The sequence below is a fragment of the Nycticebus coucang genome, chromosome 16 (genome assembly GCF_027406575.1).
Source record: "Nycticebus coucang isolate mNycCou1 chromosome 16, mNycCou1.pri, whole genome shotgun sequence".
In the NCBI taxonomy this organism is placed as follows: Eukaryota; Metazoa; Chordata; class Mammalia; order Primates; family Lorisidae; genus Nycticebus; species Nycticebus coucang.
Genome location: NC_069795.1, coordinates 75,637,213 through 75,654,658, shown reverse-complemented (window position 1 = coordinate 75,654,658; position 17,446 = coordinate 75,637,213). Strand labels below are relative to the sequence as shown.

Genomic DNA, 17,446 nt, shown 5'->3' with positions numbered 1-17,446 from the left:
CAGGTGCGGTGGCTCACGCCTAGCTCAGGAGTTTAAGACCAGCTTGAGTCAGAGCGGAAACCCCTTACCGAAGAAAAACCAGCTGGGCATGTTGCACGCACGGAATCTTTGAGGCAAAAGGATGGTTTGGGCCCAGGAGTTTGAGGTGGCACTGAGGTACGACGCCACTGCCTTCCAACAAGGGCAACAGAGCCAGACTCTGTAAGAAAAAATAAAAAAGAGGAGTGTGTGTGTGAAAACTGCCCGAGTAAAGACCTACCATTTATCAGTCTATCAGCTCCTGCTTGCCTGCCTTCCTCCTACAACGTAAGTCACGTGGACGCTAAACAGCATTTATCAGCAGCCCAGAGCAACAAGATGGGAGGGACGGGTTCGCTGTCCTTATCTTCCGCGGTCAACTTCTTGCGGGTGACGCTGGCCAATCGAAAACCAGGTTTCGGCCGTCTTGTCCCTCCACCTGCCCCAGGCGGCGAGGGGGCGGGGCTGGCGCCCGGGCGCGGAGGCGTCACGCACTCCATGGTAACGACGCTCGGCCGAAGATGGCGGCCGAATGGGGTGGAAGAGAGAGTTTCTTGGGTTCAGGCCCGGGCCTGAGCTGGTGGAGCTGGAGCAGTTCTTTTTGGGTCCAAACCATTTTATTCCTGTTGGGAGGGCTCCAGACAAGTGCTGCATCTGTTCCTGTCTCCTTGGGCAGCTCCCCTCCCTGCCGGCACCACGTTCCCTCGGAGACTGAGGTAGGGCGACTGAGGGGCGGGAGCGGGCCCTCGGTAAAGTAGTGCCTAGTGCCGAAGGAGCTGGCGCAGGGGATGGTGATTGGATGTAGGCGTTCTGGAGGAGAAAGCGGAATTGGGATCTGCTGTCGCCTACCTACGCCCTGCTGAGTGGCTAAGTTAGGCACTGAGAGCATCATCGCCTCCCGGTGCGAAGGGTTGTGCTCAGCCGGTGGCCCTAGAGCAGTGGTTTTCAAACTTGGGTGTGCGTCAGAGCCACCTAAGCATTTGTTAAAAAGTTGCTGCCCCACTCCCCCAGCTTTCTGACTCATTAGGTCCAGGGTAAGTCCCCAGAATTGGCAATTCAGGTTTCCAGAATGTTGGTGATGGCGCTTGTCCGAGGACCACTTTGAAAGTCCCTGACCCTTTAGCTTTTAGTTATGGGAAGAAATTGGTAAGAGAGCCAGTCGAAGACGTTGGAGGGATGTTGGGGTTTCTCCGAAGACAAAATTCAGGTTTATTTTCAGGTTCTTAATTCATCCTGTTCCTCTGTCCTGGAAGTTCCTGCCTGCTTCCCAATCCATTTTCTCCCTGTTAGTTCTTTAAGTCTTACCTAAAGTGCCCTACCCTCAAGGCAGCTAGCTGAAACCACCCCAGCAGAATGTGCTTTCCATTTCACAATATGCTTTCTCTGTACTCTTTTCTGGCACGTAACCAAGTACTACTACGTGGTAATGTCTTATTTTAGACACGTCTTGCCTTTGTAGTCAAATTGTAAGGTTCTTTGAGTTAAGTTTTGTGTCTTATTCTTCGATTCCATCACAGCAATGATGGTTTTTCAAAAAAATGTTACTTGTATACTGTTAATAACAAGTGAGCCAAAATATTAAGTTTGGGATTTGTAGCTTTTATCACAGCTTTTATCACGACACTGCATTTTTGTTGATTTTATTTATTTATTTATTTTTGAGATAGAGTTTAACTTTATCACCCTCGGTAGAGTGCTATGGCATTAAAGCTCACAGCAACCTCAAACTCTTGGACTCATGTGATTCTTTTGCCTCAGCCTCCCAAATAGCTGGGACTGCCAGCACCCACCACAATCTAGATATCTTTAGAAACGAGATCTCCCTCTGGCTCAGGCTGGCCTGGAACCTGTGAGCTCAGGCAATCCACCCACCTCGACCTCCCAGAGTGCTAGGATTACAGGCATGAACCACCGCTCCCAGCTCTTGATTGAATTTTTTTTTTTAATTCCACAACACCCACAAAACTCTGCATTTTCAAAATAAGAGAAACTAGCTCAAACAACTGCAAAATTTCTGTGCTACAAAGAACCTTAGTAGCTCTTTTCTTTTTTTTGTTAGACAGAGACTCACTGAGACACCCAGGATAGAATGGCTTCATCATAGCTCACAGCAACCTCAAACTCTTGGGCTTGAATAATCCTCTTGCCTCAGCCTCCCCAGTAGCTACATCACTACACTCAGGCTAGGTTTTCTATTTTGCATAGAGAGGGGTCTCTTGCTCAGGCTAGTCTAGTCCTGACCTCAAGCAATCCACCTGTCTTGGCCTCTCAGAGTGCTGGGATTACAGGCATAAGCCACTGCACCCAGCTGTTTTCTTCTAGTCTCTCTGTTGCCCGTGTACAGATCTCCAACTTGTATTTGAGCATCTCCATGGGTAGGGAAATTTTTAACTCCAGAAGCATCCCCTTTGCATGACCATCTTTCTTTTTACGGAGCTGAAAATTCCTCTTGAAACATCCACCCACTGTTTCTGTTTATGCCTCTTGGCTGAACAGATGCAGTAGTGGTAGTGCTCAGATATTAAAAGTAAGTTCTTGAAAGTCATAGTCATCATCCCTTTACATTTTCTTAGTTCTTCATAGAGTATGTAATTCTGAATCATCCTTACCATTCTCCTTGCTTTATTTCTGTTTCTCTTCCCACCCCCCAAATTCCCTGCTTGTCAAACCATTCTTACTTTACCTGGACACAGAGTTAGGCAGGAACTCACTACAAGTATTCATTGCACTCATACATGTACTAGTGACTACAGCTCTGTTCAGTGCTACAAGAAATTTCAGTCTTTTTTTTTTTTTTTTTTTTGGTGATGGGGAACTACAAAACACAGACTTAACTTGTTCTCAACTAAAAGCTATGTAAGTTTTATTTTTTATTATATCAGTTCAGTCAAAACCAGAATAATATATTGAACGCCCATGTTCCATCACCTAGCTTTGACCCTTTGCACTCGCTTGCTTTTTTCTCGATTCCTTTATTCTACTTGGGATTTAATTTTTTAAATACCCCAGATTTTACAAAGCGTGGCAGTAGAATAAAAAACTGGAGTTTCTTTTCGTACAAACTTATTTATTTGGATTTTTTTTTTAAATTTCGACATACGAGCTGCTGCCGATGCTAACCGTGTCGAGTCACACTCGACATCTGAGTGCAAAGGGTTAACACTTAGCAATGTTTTGCCATTCTTGTTTCATATTCTAACAGCCATTTCCCATCTCCCCTATACAAGTTATTTTAGAGGTTTTTTTTTTTTTGGTAAAATTTACATATATTGAAATGCCACAAATACATCTATGCAAAACCCCACAATCCTATCATAATGTAGAATGCTTCTGTGGTTTCCAGAAAATTTCCTTCTGTCTTGTGCCAGTCAGTCCCTCTTATCCACCCCAGGCAACTACTGTTTCCTTTTTTTTTTTTTCTAGAACACAGTCTTACTCTGTCGCCCTGGGTAGAGTGCTGTGGTGTGGTACCATAGCTCACAGCAACCTCAAACTCCTGGGTTCAAGTGATTCTCCTGCCTCAGCCTGCCAAGTAGCTGGACTATGAGCACCCCACCATGCCTGGGCCTTTTTTTCGATTTTGTGGCTCAGTGAGTAGAGTGCTGGCCCCATATGCCGAGGGTGGCGGGTTCAGACCCAGCCCCGGCCAAACTGCAACGGAAAAATAGAGTTGTGGCGCGCCTGTAGTCCCAGCTGCTCGGGAGGCTGAAAAATTTCATATTAATATGAGGATACAAATGTTTAGGATACATTGTTTTCAATTCTAAGGTAAAGTTCAAGTTGTAGTTGAGCGCTTCACCCAGGGGGCATGCTGAACACTCTCACCATTTTTTCTATTTTTAGTAGAGACAGGGTCTGGCTTTTGCTCAGGCTGGTCTTAAACTCCTGACCTCAAGTGATCCTCCTGCCTCTGCCCCCCAGAGTGCTAAAATTACAGGTATGAGCCGCCGGTCCAGCTCTGATTTTTTTTTTTTTTTTTTTGAAACTAGATTACTTTTTTCCATTCTAAGGCTTAGTTTATATGAATAGAACCATGTGGTACAAACTCCTGTATATTGGCTCCCGCTTAGCATTATGTGTTTAAGATTTGTGTTTTGTGGAGTTTCCTCCCTCACTTTCTTTTTTTTTTTTTTTTTTTTTTTTTTTTTGTAGAGACACAGTCTCACTTTATGGCCCTCGGTAGAGTGCCGTGGCCTCACACAGCTCACAGCAACCTCCAACTCCCAGGCTTAAGCGATTCTCTTGCCTCAGCCTCCCGAGTAGCTGGGACTACAGGTGCCCGCCACAACACCCGGCTATTTTTCGGTTGCAGTTTGGCCGGGGCTGGGTTTGAACCCGTCACCCTCGGTATATGGGGCCGGCGCCTTACCGACTGAGCCACAGGCGCCACCCCTCCCTCACTTTCTTGTGCTGCAGGCTCTGAATACTGTGCTCTAACTCCTCAAGCCAGTTGGGCTCTGACATGCTGCCACTCTAAGAGATACAGACTAGGAAATGCCCCAGGCAGAAGTTTGACTCAGAGGATATTCCTGTATTCCAAGGGTAGATTCTTCTAGGTTCTGCCTTTTTTTCTGTCCAGTACCTTCAAGTAACATTCTTTTAAAATATTTTGTCTATAGCCGGGCGTTGTGGTGGGCGCCTGTAGTCCCAGCTACTTGGGAGGCTGAGGCAAGAGAATCGCTTAAGCCCAGGAGTTGGGGGTTGCCGTGAGCTGTGTGAGGCCACGGCACTCTACCGAGGGCCATAAAGTGAGACTCTGTCTCTACAAAAAAAAAAAAAAATTTGTCTAGATTTTATAATATTATCTCTAGGGAGATTAATCATATGAATCTACTTTTCCACTAGGAAAAGTTCCTAATATCTATTTTTACATATTATTGCTAAGCTTTATATCCTTGATTGTATACTTTTGCATATGTTCTACAACATCTAAATTCAGAGACATATTAATCCCTATTTCATTCATTATGTCTTTTCTCTCTTTTTTTTTTTTTTTGAGACGTTGTCTCACTTTCACCCTCAGTAGAGTACTGTGACATCATAGCTCACAGCAACTTCAAACTCTTGGTCTCAAGCAATTCTCTTCCTCAGCCTCCCGAGTAGCTGGAACTACACCACAATGCCTGGCTATTTTTAGAGACGAGCTCTAGCTCTGGCTCAGGCAGGTCTCCAGCCTGTGGGCTCAGGCAATCCACCTGCCTTGGCCTCACAAATGCTAGGATTCTAGGTGTGACCACCACGCCCAGCCCTCATTATATCTTTTCTCAAACATCACTTCTTTCTTCCTGAAGCATTCCCTTATCATATTCCTCTAAGTCTGACATAACTTTCTCTCCTGTGATACTTATTTTATTATAATAATTATTGGATTTCTCTCTGATTAAGTCTTTTTAATTAAAAAAAAGAAAAAAGAATTATTGGAGGGCGGCACCTGTGGCTCAAGGAGCGCCGGTTCCATATGCCGGAGGTGGCGGGTTCAAACCCAGCCCCGGCCAAAAAAAAAAAAAAAATATTGGATTTGTTTGTTTTTCATTAACCTTGATATGCTAAAGTCAAGGACTACATGTTTTTTTTTGTTTGGGGTTTTTTAAACTACATGTTTAATATTTGTGTCCAAGTGTCTATCACAGCGCCTTGCACATGAAGGCATTCAATATATGTTTAAGTGAATGAACTTTGTTGGTTTTGGCTAATTTATGTGTCGAATTCTTTTTTTGTTTGTTTGTTTGAGACATAGTCTTTCTTTGTCACCCTTGGTAGAGTGTCGTGGTGTCATAGCTCACAACAACCTCAAACTTTTGGGCTCAAGCAATTTTCTTGCCTCAGCCTCCCAAGTAGCTGGGACTACAGGCGCCCACCACAACACTCAGCTATTTTTAGAGATGAGATCTTAACTTTGGCTCAGGCTGGTCTCCAACCTGTGAATTCAGACAATCCGCCTACCTCCGCCTCCCAAGTGCTAGGATTACAGGCATGAGCCACTGCCCTCAGCTTTTTTTTTTGTTTTTGAGACAGAGTCTCAAGCTATTGCCCTGGGTAGAGTGCTGTGGCATTACAGCTCACAGCAACCTCCAGATCTTGGGCTTAGGCGATTCTTGCCTCAGCCTCCTGAGTAGCTGGGACTACAGACGCCTGCCACAACGCCCGGCTATATTTTTGTTGCAGTTTGGCTGGGGCCGGGTTCGAACCCGCCACCCTCGGTATATGGGGCCGATGCCCTACTCACTGAGCCACAGGTGCTGTCCTTTTTTTTTTTTTTTTTAATAGACATTCTCACTGTTACCCAGGCTAGAGTGCAGTGGTATCATCACAGCTCACTGCAAATTCAAACAACGCAGGCCCAAGTTATCCTCCTGGTTTACCCTTCTGCACAGCTAGGAGTATAGGCACATACCACCATGCTCAGCTAGTTTTTCTATTTTTGTAGAGATGAGATCTTACTGTGTTGCCCAGGCTCATCTCCAACTTCCATCTTCAAACAATTTTCCCGCCTCTGCCTCCCAAAGTGTTAGTATTATGAGCATGAGACACATCGCCCATATTTTCATTATGTTATGGACATAAAAGTTTTATTGGTTTATATACTATTTTGCCAATATTGCATATTTATTTCATTAGTATTACTGGTTTATAGTTTAATTCATACTGAACAATGAGTATTCTGTTTCTCATTGCATTTTCTTCATGCTTTTAGATTTTGAAAATTGATTAATTGATGTATGTTTGTGTTTTAGGCACTATAGATTGCAGAATGGTTCACAAAAGTATACAGATAATCATACAGTTTAGATAATGATGTGCTGTGAACGTAGTCCTGTGGAAGCCAAAGGAAGGAGAGAGAATTTCTATCAGAGAGATCTGTTTCAGGATTCTTCTCACGTGTTACATTCTTTATGCCGGAGAAGGAAGATTCTAACTTATGGAAGTAGGTGGAAAGATCATTCCAGGGAGCAAAATGCATAAGCAAGCAAATGAACAAATGAAGAGGCAAGAATCACAACTTGTGTTTGGAAAATACTGAATAGTATTTTCTGGATGAATAGTAGGAGGAAGGTGGGAAAAGTAGTTTTAATAATAATATAATAGTGACTTTTTTGAATGTTTATTTTATGTCAGTCAGATTTACGTATGTTAACTTGTACTTTTATTCATTTTACACATGAGAAAATTTGGTTCCAGGGAAGTTATGTAACTTGCCTGAGATCACAAAATTAGCAAGTGGTGGAGCCAAGGATAGAGCCCCAGCAGTCTTAATTCTGATGTCAAATCATTAACCACTGGCTTCTGAGGGGCTTTGAATATCAATTTAGGGGATCTAAACTGCTCATTTCCCAAAATGCAGTTGGGAATACCATATCTCTTTGTTGTGCTCTTACATTTCTGGTGGCTTTTTACTGGCTCTAAAATAATTTGTTATCTGGAGATAGGGGTTGGAATGGAATGGAGAAAACACTGGAGGTGGGGTATTAAGCACTTACAGTAGAGCAGGAAATAGGTATTGTGAAAATCTATAATTGTTACTGTATCAATAGAGCAATGCCATATAGTTCTTTTTCTTTTTTTCTTATTTCAATAGATTTAAGGGATATAAGTGGTTTTTTGATACATGGATGAATTGTACTGTTGTAGTTGTGTTCTGCCCCCAAGAGGTGTGCCATATGCCCTTACATTGTGCCCTTTAGATAGGAGCACACCTCATCCCCCTCCCGCCTCCCATTTCTCCCCTCACTCCTTCCACCTCCCTCCCTATCCCCAACTTGAATTGAATTGAGTTTTCCTCCTGTGTGGACATGTATTAGTTGGTCAACTGGCTTCATATTAGTATTGAGTACGTTGGATACTTGTTTTTCTGTTCTTGTGATTACTAAGAAGAATGTGTTCCAGTAAGGTAATTTTTGATCTTGCAGCTCCCTCCCACCTTCCCAAGTTTTTCTACAAAGTACAAAATTCTGTATTATTTTCAGAAATAACATAAGAAGAAAAATGTGGTTGTTGGTTATTGGAGTTATAAGAATGAGAAAGTATATGACTTTCTTACTTTTAGATTAACTAACGCATTTTTTTCTTGTGTACTTTAAAGAGTTACAGAAAAATTTGGTACTGCTGAGAGCTTTTAATTCTCTTATTCTCTGAAAAAGTCATATAAATGGAACCTGGAGAAAAAATTCAAGTGAAATATGGTTTTGTAAAGAAAGTTTATTTTTTAATGTAATTAAAAATACTTTTGGTCCCTTCCTGTCATTTTCTGAAGACTGGAAATTAGCAAAACTAGAATTTATATAAGAAACTACAAATAAGTAACAGAGAAACCTAAAAACCTTTTGTAAAGTGCTGTACCATAATGATTTAGTCATGTGACTCAAGTTCATAATACCTGCCTCCTAGATGATTATATTTGCTTTAGAGATGTTTGAAGTTCAGGAATATTGAAATGATGGGATGTGAGACAGTTTGACTTTGTCGCCCTCAGTAGAGTACTGTAGTGTCACAGCTCACAGCAACACACAGCTCTTGGGCTTAGGCAATTCTCATGCCTCAGCCTCCCGAGCAGCTGGGACTACAGGTGCCCACCACAACACCCGGCTATTTTTTGTTGCAGTTTGGCTGCGGCTGGGTTTGAACCCACCACCCTCAGTACATAGGACTGGCGCCCTACTCACTGAGCCACGGGCCCTGCCCGTGAGCAAGGGACTTTCTCTCTGAGTATTACACTAGAAATTTAGTTCATTAATTTTAAGTTTGAATTTCAATTGGCTAATCTATACATATTTAAAAATGTTTTTTCAAATCCATTCTCTTTTTGTAGGTCATAAATAAAGTTCACATTAAGGCAAATCATGTTGTAAAGAGAGATGTTGATGAGCATTTGAGAATCAAGATCGTCTATGATAAAAGTATTGAAGAGTAAGTACACCATTATTTTGTCAACTTTTTTATTATGAGTCTAAATATTAAAAGTATTTGTTACCTGAAGTAGAATAAGTACACAGATGAAAGTAAAGAAGGGCTAGTGTAGCTTCAAGATGGAATCAAGCTGAAAATGCATTTTAGTTTGAAAAGGTAAAGGTCATGTTCAAGTCATATTATTGAGGTCTGTACATCATGAATAATGTAATCAGAAAAAAATGTGTTTCTGCTCAAATGTGGTCAACAGACCTGAAAGTTACTATGTGGTCAACAACAGACCTGAAAGTAGCAATGTAAATGATTGTAAACTTTACAGAATTATTAACTAGAGATACTATATAGTCTAGTCTATTTTTTATTTTATTTTCTTGAGATAGTCACTATGTTGCCCTCAGTAGAGTGCTGTGGCGTCACAGCTTACAGCAACCTCAAACTCCTGGGCTTAAGCGATTTTCTTGCCTCAGCCTCCCAAGTAGCTGGAACTACAAGTGCCTGCCACAGCGCCCGGCTATTTTTTTGTGGCAGTTGTCGTCGTTTAGCTGGCCAAGGCCAGCTTTAAACCCGCCACCCTCGCTGCATGCGGCAGGCGCCGTAACTGCTGTACTACAGGCACCAAGCCTATTTATTTATTTTGAAACAGTCCTTCTCTGTCACCCTGGGTAGAATGCTTTGACATCATTGTATCTCACAGAAACCTCAAAGTCTTTGGGCTTGAGCAGTCCTCTTGCCTCAGCTTCCCACATAGCTGGGACTATAGGCTTTTGCCATGATGCCCTGCTTGTTTTTCTATTTTTTTTCTTTTCTTTTCTTTATTTTTTTTGGCACAGAGTCTCACTTTGTTGCCCTCAGTAGAGTGCGGTGGCATCACAGCTCACAGCAACCTCAAACTCTTGGGCTTAAGTGATTCTATTGCCTCAGTCTCCGAAGTAGGTGGGACTACAGGCTCCCACAATGCCTGGCTATTTTTTGTTGCGGTTGTCATTGTTGTTTAGCTGGCCCGAGCTGGGTTTGAACCCACGAGCTTGGTTTATGTGGCTGGCACCATAACCACTGTGCTACGGGCACTGAGCTTTATTTTTCTATTTTCAGTAGAGATGAGATTTTTGCTCTTGCTCAGGCTGGTCTCAAACCTCTGAGCTCAAGTAATACACCTGTCTCAGCCTCCCTGAGTGCTGGAATTACAGGCGTAAACCACCATGCCTGGCCTATATAGTCTAATTTTTATTTAGTATGCGAAGGGTCCAGAAAACAGACAAGTTATGAGACTACTTATGATTCTGTAGCACAGTGGCTCATGCCTATAATCCCAGCACTCTAGGAGGCTGAGGCAGGTAGATTGCTTGAGCTCAGGAGTTCAAGATCAGCCTGAGTAAGAGTATCTCTTACCTGTCTCTTCTAAAAAAAAAGGTAGAAAAACTAGTCGGGTGTCATGGCGGGTGCCACTCATATGGCTGGGGCAAAAAGATCTCTTGAGCCCAAGAGACTGAGGTTCCTGTGAGCTAGTCTGATGCCACAGCACTTTAGCGTGGGCAACATGAAATTTTGGAGGATAGTTATTATATGTTTCCATATAGCATTCCTTGGGTCTCTGGACAGATGCATTCTGAACAGGTGAGAAGTGCTTTGCCTCAGAGAGACCATTCTTATGTTTTATGTCATTATTTTCAGGTTGCTTCCTGAGAAAAGACATCTTGTAAAGGTATGAAATAAATACTTAATGACTTGAATTGGATACTTAAAATGGGTGCATTTTATTATATATGTAAATTCTACCTTAAAAACAGAAAATATACTTATGTGACTATTTTGCGAATGATGAATTAAAGATGTTGGTAGTGAATGTCTTTATCATTTTACCAAAGGTGTCTTTGTGATGCTCTCATCCAAACTTCGTTCGTATTAGATACTAAATTTGTGATCTTATTTTATAATTTGATAGTATTTATTTTCATGTTTACTCTTTCAAGTTTTTTTGAAATAGGATTAAAAATGCAAATTTTAGAATACACATCCATAACACTATTCTCTTGGTAAAAATGTTCATTTTCCTGATGATTAATAGACCTGATAATATGATATGCCAAAGTTTATAGAGATGCTAATCTCATCAGATTTTTAACTATATGGAGTTACCCACACACATTAAGAAGTTCTGTGGGCCACAGGAATTGTGAGTTTAACTAAACACAAGATTTTCTTAGCTTAATGTTGGAATTATCTAAATCAGTGTTGAATTTGTAGTCATATAAATTAATAGGTGAGATTTATGTTTTCTAATTTTCTATTTAATTGGGAGTGGGGAAGGAAGTTTTTACCTGCTGTTCTTTTCCCAAACTAAACTAGAAAATGAGGAAATTCTTGTCCTCCTAACTCCCTTTCTCTTTGCCCCTTCCTACACAGCCCTGGCTAACTGGTAGCTGTACATGTTCTAACTGTAAGGTTTGTCCCTTCGTCCCCTCAGTCATTATTATCCTGTGTTAATTGTTTTAAATGTAATTTATCCCTTGACTATAATTCTGACTTTTTTTTTTTTCCAATTTTTATTTAGAACAAACTTTTCCCACAAGCTATTTCTTATTTAGAGAAGACTTTACAGGTTCGTAGACCTGCGGGCACTATCTTACTCAGCAGGTATGTCATATTAAACATAGATATATTCTTCATTCATTTAGTACTCTGCCCTCTCCTTTCTCTCAATATGGCAAAGTATGAAATATATACTAGAATATTTTATTATGCTTGCTCTTAGAGACCAAGCTGCAAAGTATAATAAGAAAGCACCGGGCGGCGCCTGTGGCTCAGTCGGTAAGGCGCCAGCCCCATATGCCGAGGGTGGGCAGGTTCAAGCCCGGCCCCAGCTGACTGCAACCAAAAAATAGCTGGGCGTTGTGGCGGGCGCCTGTAGTCCCAGCTACTCAGGAGGCTGAGGCAAGAGAAGCGCTTAGGCCCAGGAGTTGGAGGTTGCTGTGAACTGTGTGATGCCACGGCACTCTACCGAGGGCCATAAAGTGAGACTCTGTCTCTACAAAAAAAAAAGTTATGGGGGCAAGACATGATTGCAAGGGGGACTTTACCTAACAATTGCAATCAGTGTAACCTGGCTTATTGTACCCTCAATGAATCCCCAACAATAAAAAAAAAAAAAAAAAACACCTGCTGGATAATCGTTCTTTCCTTGATTTTCTTTTATAAGATGGCTCACTGGGTCTTTTTCTAGGGTGTAGCTGTCTTGTGTTCCCTCACCCTTTTCCTCCCTCCTTTATGTGACTACAGTATTGGCTTTATGAAGTATTTCGGTGTTTGAAAAACCTGAATTAGGCTTGGTGCTCATAGCTCAGTGGGTAGGGCACCAGTCACATACACCGAGGCTGGCGGGTTCAAACCCAGCCCAAGCCAGCTAAACAACAACTGCAATCAAAAAGTAGCCGGGCATTGTGGCGGGCACCTGTAGTCCCAGCTACTCGGGCTGAGGCAAGAGAATCGCTTAAGCCCAAGAGTTTGAGGTTGCTGTGAGTTGTGACACCACAGCACTCTACCAAGGGTGACATAGTGACAGTCTGTCTCAAAAATATTTATATAAATAAAAGAAGGGCAGGGCCCGTGGCTCAAGTGAGTAGGGCGCCGGCCCCCTATACCGAAGGTGGTAGGTCCAAACCCAGCCCCAGCCAAACTGCAACAACAACAAAAAAATAGCTAGGCGTTGTGGTGGGTCCCTATAGTCCCAGCTACTTGGGAGGCTGAGGCAAGAGAATAGCCTAAGCCCAAGAGCTGGAGGTTGCTGTGAGCTGTGATGTCACAGCACTCTACCGAGGGCGACAAAGTGAGACTCTGTCTCTAAAAAAAAAAAAAAAAGGAAAAGAAAACCTAGATTAGAAGGATTTCCTATAAAGCCAAAATACTTTCTTAGCCTACTTTAGTAGGCTAAAATAGGAACTATATAAAATAGTAACTATAATTAATGAGGTAATAAAGCAATGAACAATTGATTGTCATGCTTTTAACTGCTCTGAAAATATTCTCTTTTTTTTTTTTTTGTAATTAAACTTTGCTGTACAAATGAACTGAAGACAATGTGCAACAAACCAATACCTACGGAAGGAAAATGATCCTCATAGATACTGTACTGGGGAATGTGCACTGCATACAAAATGTGGCCCAGTTATAGTGCCTGAGGAGCACCTGCAGGTAAGTCATCCTGCTTTTAACAGTGTTTTTACACTTTAGGATAATCTTAGGGGAGATTTTGAATCTGTAAAATCTGTAAGAGTTACCAAGAAAAGCTCAAAGACGTATAGCTTCATTATTCAATGAAAAGCAATCAGTTAGATATGCAGATTTTTATTCTTTCAGTGGTTTTCAAACGAGTTTAATACAATCTCCCCACCTCTACCTCCGTTTATCTGTAGGTCTACTGAGTTACTTTAGCTTAGGACTTTGTCTTCCAAAACATCTTTTTAGCAGGCATATATTTCAGTTTTTTAAGGGATAGTTTGATATCTCTTAAAAAATGTATGTCCTGGGCGGCGCCTGTGGCTCAAAGGAGTAGGGCGCCGGCCCTATATGCCGGAAGTGGCGAGTTCAAACCCAGCCCCAGCCAAAAACTGAAAAAAAATAAAATAAAATAATGTCTTTCAACCCAACCAAGAAATTTATTCCACAAAATGCTATTTGTGTAATACATATATGTTCAGGGATGTTTCTTACAAAACATGGCCTGTAATCCAGAAAAAGTGCTACATACCTCATTGCTAAATAATCACTGCAGTCACCTTCAGAGTACCCGCCTTGGGAAGCTGTGCAACTATGCCAGTGCCTGGTCTACCTTTCAAAGGAATTTTGGAACTCTTTTTCTACAATGACCATAAAAGCTGTTGTTATATTGCCCATGATGTTCTTAATGTCATCAAAATGTCATTTCTTTATCTTTGGGTAAATAAAAAAGTCTTTGGGGTCCAGATCAGGTGAGTAGGGAGGGTGTTTTAATAACCTTAATTGTACATTGGCTGAAAAGTCCCTTACAGATAGTGCTGTGTGATGCAAGGGCAATGAGTTGTTGGCCAAGATTTTCAGTTAAGATTTTCCTAAGTGCTCTATTGATGTTTACTTGATCTGCTTTGATTCTCACTATCAGCCGATGGTTTGGGCACATAATTCAATGAATTTCTGCAATGTTTTCATCATTTCTGCTCTTTCTGGCTACCCTTACCGCTCCATCAGTGACACTTTCTCTCCCTGCAGAAAAATGTTTAGTCAATTTGTACACTGCTATTTTCTTCATAGCATTATCCCCATAAACTTGGACTAACAAGGACTAACAGTCCTTGATTTTACTTCCATTCCTAACACTTAACAAGGTTAACAAGAAATTTACTAATGTTTGTTCATTGCTCTAATTTAAGCTCCAGCATTCTTGCAACAGCACACAAAAACACACAACAATAATGAATGGCACTCAGCAAGATGCCACCACATGTTGGCATGAACACAGCTGTGAGACACTGATATACCAAGGTTATGAAACTTTACCAAGTTATTTGTACAATGGTGCCAATGTAAGCACACACTGGCACGTTTGTGAACTTACTTCACAGAACTTGTACCTAATATACTAGGATATTATGCAGTTGTTGAAAAATGAAGTAAATTGGGCAGCTCCTGTGGCTTGGTGAGTAGGGCACTGGCCCCATTTATTGAGGGTGGCAGGTTGGAACCCGGCCCCGGCCAAACTGCAATAAAAAAATAGTTGGGTGTTGTAGCGGGCGCCTATAGTCCCAGCTACTTGGGAGGCTGAGGCAAGAGAATCGCGTAAGCCCAAGAGCAGAGATTGCTGTGAGCTGTGACACCACGGCACTCTACTAAGTGTGACAAAGTAAGACTCTGTCTCTAAAAAAAAGGAAAAAAGAAGAAGAAGTAAATCTCTCTGTACTGACTTGGACAGGTATTTAGGCTCTTAAATGAAAAAAAATCGTTAATATGGCAGTTTGCCTATTTTGTTTGAAAAATATAGACCCACATATGTGCATATGTGATAAAAATTATGAAACAATCTGGAGAAATACCAGATTAAAAAGTTTGGATACATATTAGAATGTTAATGATTTTTTTAAGAGTTGCATTGTGAGGAAGATGCTTTTCCTTGTTAAGTTATATACTATGTTCTGATTGTTCACATTGGGCATCTATTATCTTTTTTTTTTTTTTTGTAGAGACAGAGTCTCACTGTACCGCCCTTGGTAGAGCGCCGTGGCGTCACACGACTCACAGCAACCTCTAGCTCTTGGGCTTACGCGATTCTCTTGCCTCAGCCTCCTGAGTAGCTGGGACTACAGGCGCCCACCACAACGCCCGGCTATTTTTTGTTGCAGTTTAGTCGGGGCCGAGTTTGAACCTGCCACCTTTGGTATATGGGGCTGGTACCCTACTCACTGAGCCACAGGTGCCGCCCCCCCCCCCTTTTTTTTTTTTTTTTTTGAGACACAGTCTCAAGCTGTCGCCCTGGGTAGAGTGCGATGCCTTCATAGCTCACAACAACCTCCCAACTCAGGCTCAAGTGATCCTCTTGCCTCAGTTTTTCTATTTTTAGAAGAGAAGGGGTCTTGCTTTTGCTAAGGCTGGTCTCAAACTCATGAACTCAAACAATCTGCCCTCCTCACCCTCTCAGAGTTGTAGGATTACAGGCATAAGCCACCATGCCCAGCCTAGTTTTTTTTTATTTAGCTTTGTTCTCTTGTTACTTACAGATAATGTATACATTACTAAACATTGACTTCATAACCAAAATAAAGTCTATATTCAGATTAAGTTTATTTTATTTATTTTGTTTATTTATTTATTTTTTTTTTGAGACAGAGTCTCACTATGTCGCCCTTGTTAGAGTGCCATGGCATCATAGCTCACAGTAACCTCCAACTCTTGGGCTTAAGCGATTCTCTTGCTTCACCTCCCAATTAGCTGGGACTACAGGCACCCACCACAACGCCCAGCTATTTTTTGGTTGTACATTGTTGTTTAGCAGGCCTGGGCCAGGTTCAAACCCACCAGCCCTACTGTATGTGGCTGGCACCCTAAACAATGAGCTGTGGGCACCAAGCCACATTGTAGAATTGTTAAGTCTAGCTAATTAAAAAATGCATTATCCTTAAAAAAAATAAAAATAAAAATAAAAATAAATGCATTATCCTTACATAGTTATTATTTTTGTGGTGAGAACACTTAACATCCATTCTATTAGCATTTATTTTTATTTATTATTTATTTATTTATTTATTATTATTTTTTTGTGCGTGTGGAGAGAGTCTCCCTCGGTAGAGTGCCATGACGTCACAGGACTCACAGCAACCTCCAGCTCTTGGGCTTAAGCGATTCTCTTGTCTCAGCCTCCCGAGCAGCTGGGACTATAGGCGCCTGCCACAACGCCCAGCTACTTTTTTTGTTGCAGTTTGGCCGGGGCTAGGTTTGAACCTGCCATCCTCGGTATATGGGCCTGGTGCCCTACTCACTGAGCCACAGGCGCCACCCCATTAGCATTTTTTAAGAATATATGTTAGCTGGGCACCTGTACTCAGTGGTTAGGGTGCTGGCCATATGCTCCGGGGCTGGTGGGTTTGAACCTAGCCCAGGCCTGCTAAACAAACAAAAAAAACATAGCGGGGCGTTGTGTCAGGTGCCTGTAGTCCCAGCAACTTGGGAGGCTGAGGCAAGACAATCACTTGAGCCTAAGAGTTAGAGGTTGCTGTGAGCTATGACACCGTGGCACTCTGAGGGTGATAAAGTAAGACTCTGTCTCAATAAAAAAAAAAAGAATGTATATCATCATCATAGTCCGTATATATATACACACACACACACACAAACACACATACACACATAAGTGTTAGAGAAGCAAGATTAAACAATGTATACTTTCTATTAAATGAAATGAGAATTTTGGGGATTTTTGTTCCCTCTCACTGCACACATTCGTTACACCTAAAGAAAAGTCACAGTTTACTGATTTTTCTGTTTATAATTTGGATATTACGATGGTTTGGCAACTTTGATAGAAGAAGCTTTCAAAAAAGACGACTTTATTAAAGCAAGTAAGATTTGCTTAGAAAACTAGAAACAAGTGTAATATATCATGATGTGACTTTGATTTTACCTTATATACTTTTGTATTATTTGAATTTTTAGCAAGATGTATAAATTGCTTTATAGTAGGAAATACATTCACATTAGATAAAATGTTTTTCATTAATTAATTTAGAATTACCTATAGATGCAAAGGAAGTTGCAATAAAATACTTGCATATACAGAACCTAGTTTCAAGGTTGTTGTTTTTTTTTTTTTTTTTTGAGACAGAGTCACACTATGTCACCCTTGGTAGAGTGCTGTGGCGTTACAGCTCACAGCAACCTCAAACTCCTGGGCCCAAGTGATTCTCTTGCCTCAGCCTTCTGAGTAGCTGGGACTACAGGCACCTGCCATCTTGCCCAGCTATTTTTTGTTGCAGTTGACATTGTTGTTTAGTTGGCCCAGGCT

General features: G+C 41.6%; 1 protein-coding gene across 3 annotated transcripts in view; it reads left to right on the top strand.

Moving 5' to 3' along the window:
* Positions 1-512: 512 nt before the first annotated feature.
* The window catches only part of LMLN (leishmanolysin like peptidase), a 90,204-nt gene continuing 73,270 nt past the window's right edge, over positions 513-17,446 (top strand). The window contains exons 1-5 of one of the 3 annotated variants that reach the window (XM_053564500.1): positions 513-734; positions 8,825-8,922; positions 10,594-10,624; positions 11,474-11,556; positions 12,993-13,110. In XM_053564500.1, the coding sequence (XP_053420475.1) occupies positions 540-734; positions 8,825-8,922; positions 10,594-10,624; positions 11,474-11,556; positions 12,993-13,110 (525 nt within the window). In that variant the 5' untranslated portion in view covers positions 513-539. Of the gene's footprint in view, positions 735-6,789; positions 7,072-8,824; positions 8,923-10,593; positions 10,625-11,473; positions 11,557-12,992; positions 13,111-17,446 lie in introns of those variants that run through there. The other 2 variants (XM_053564501.1, XM_053564502.1) reach the window with 2 other exon arrangements.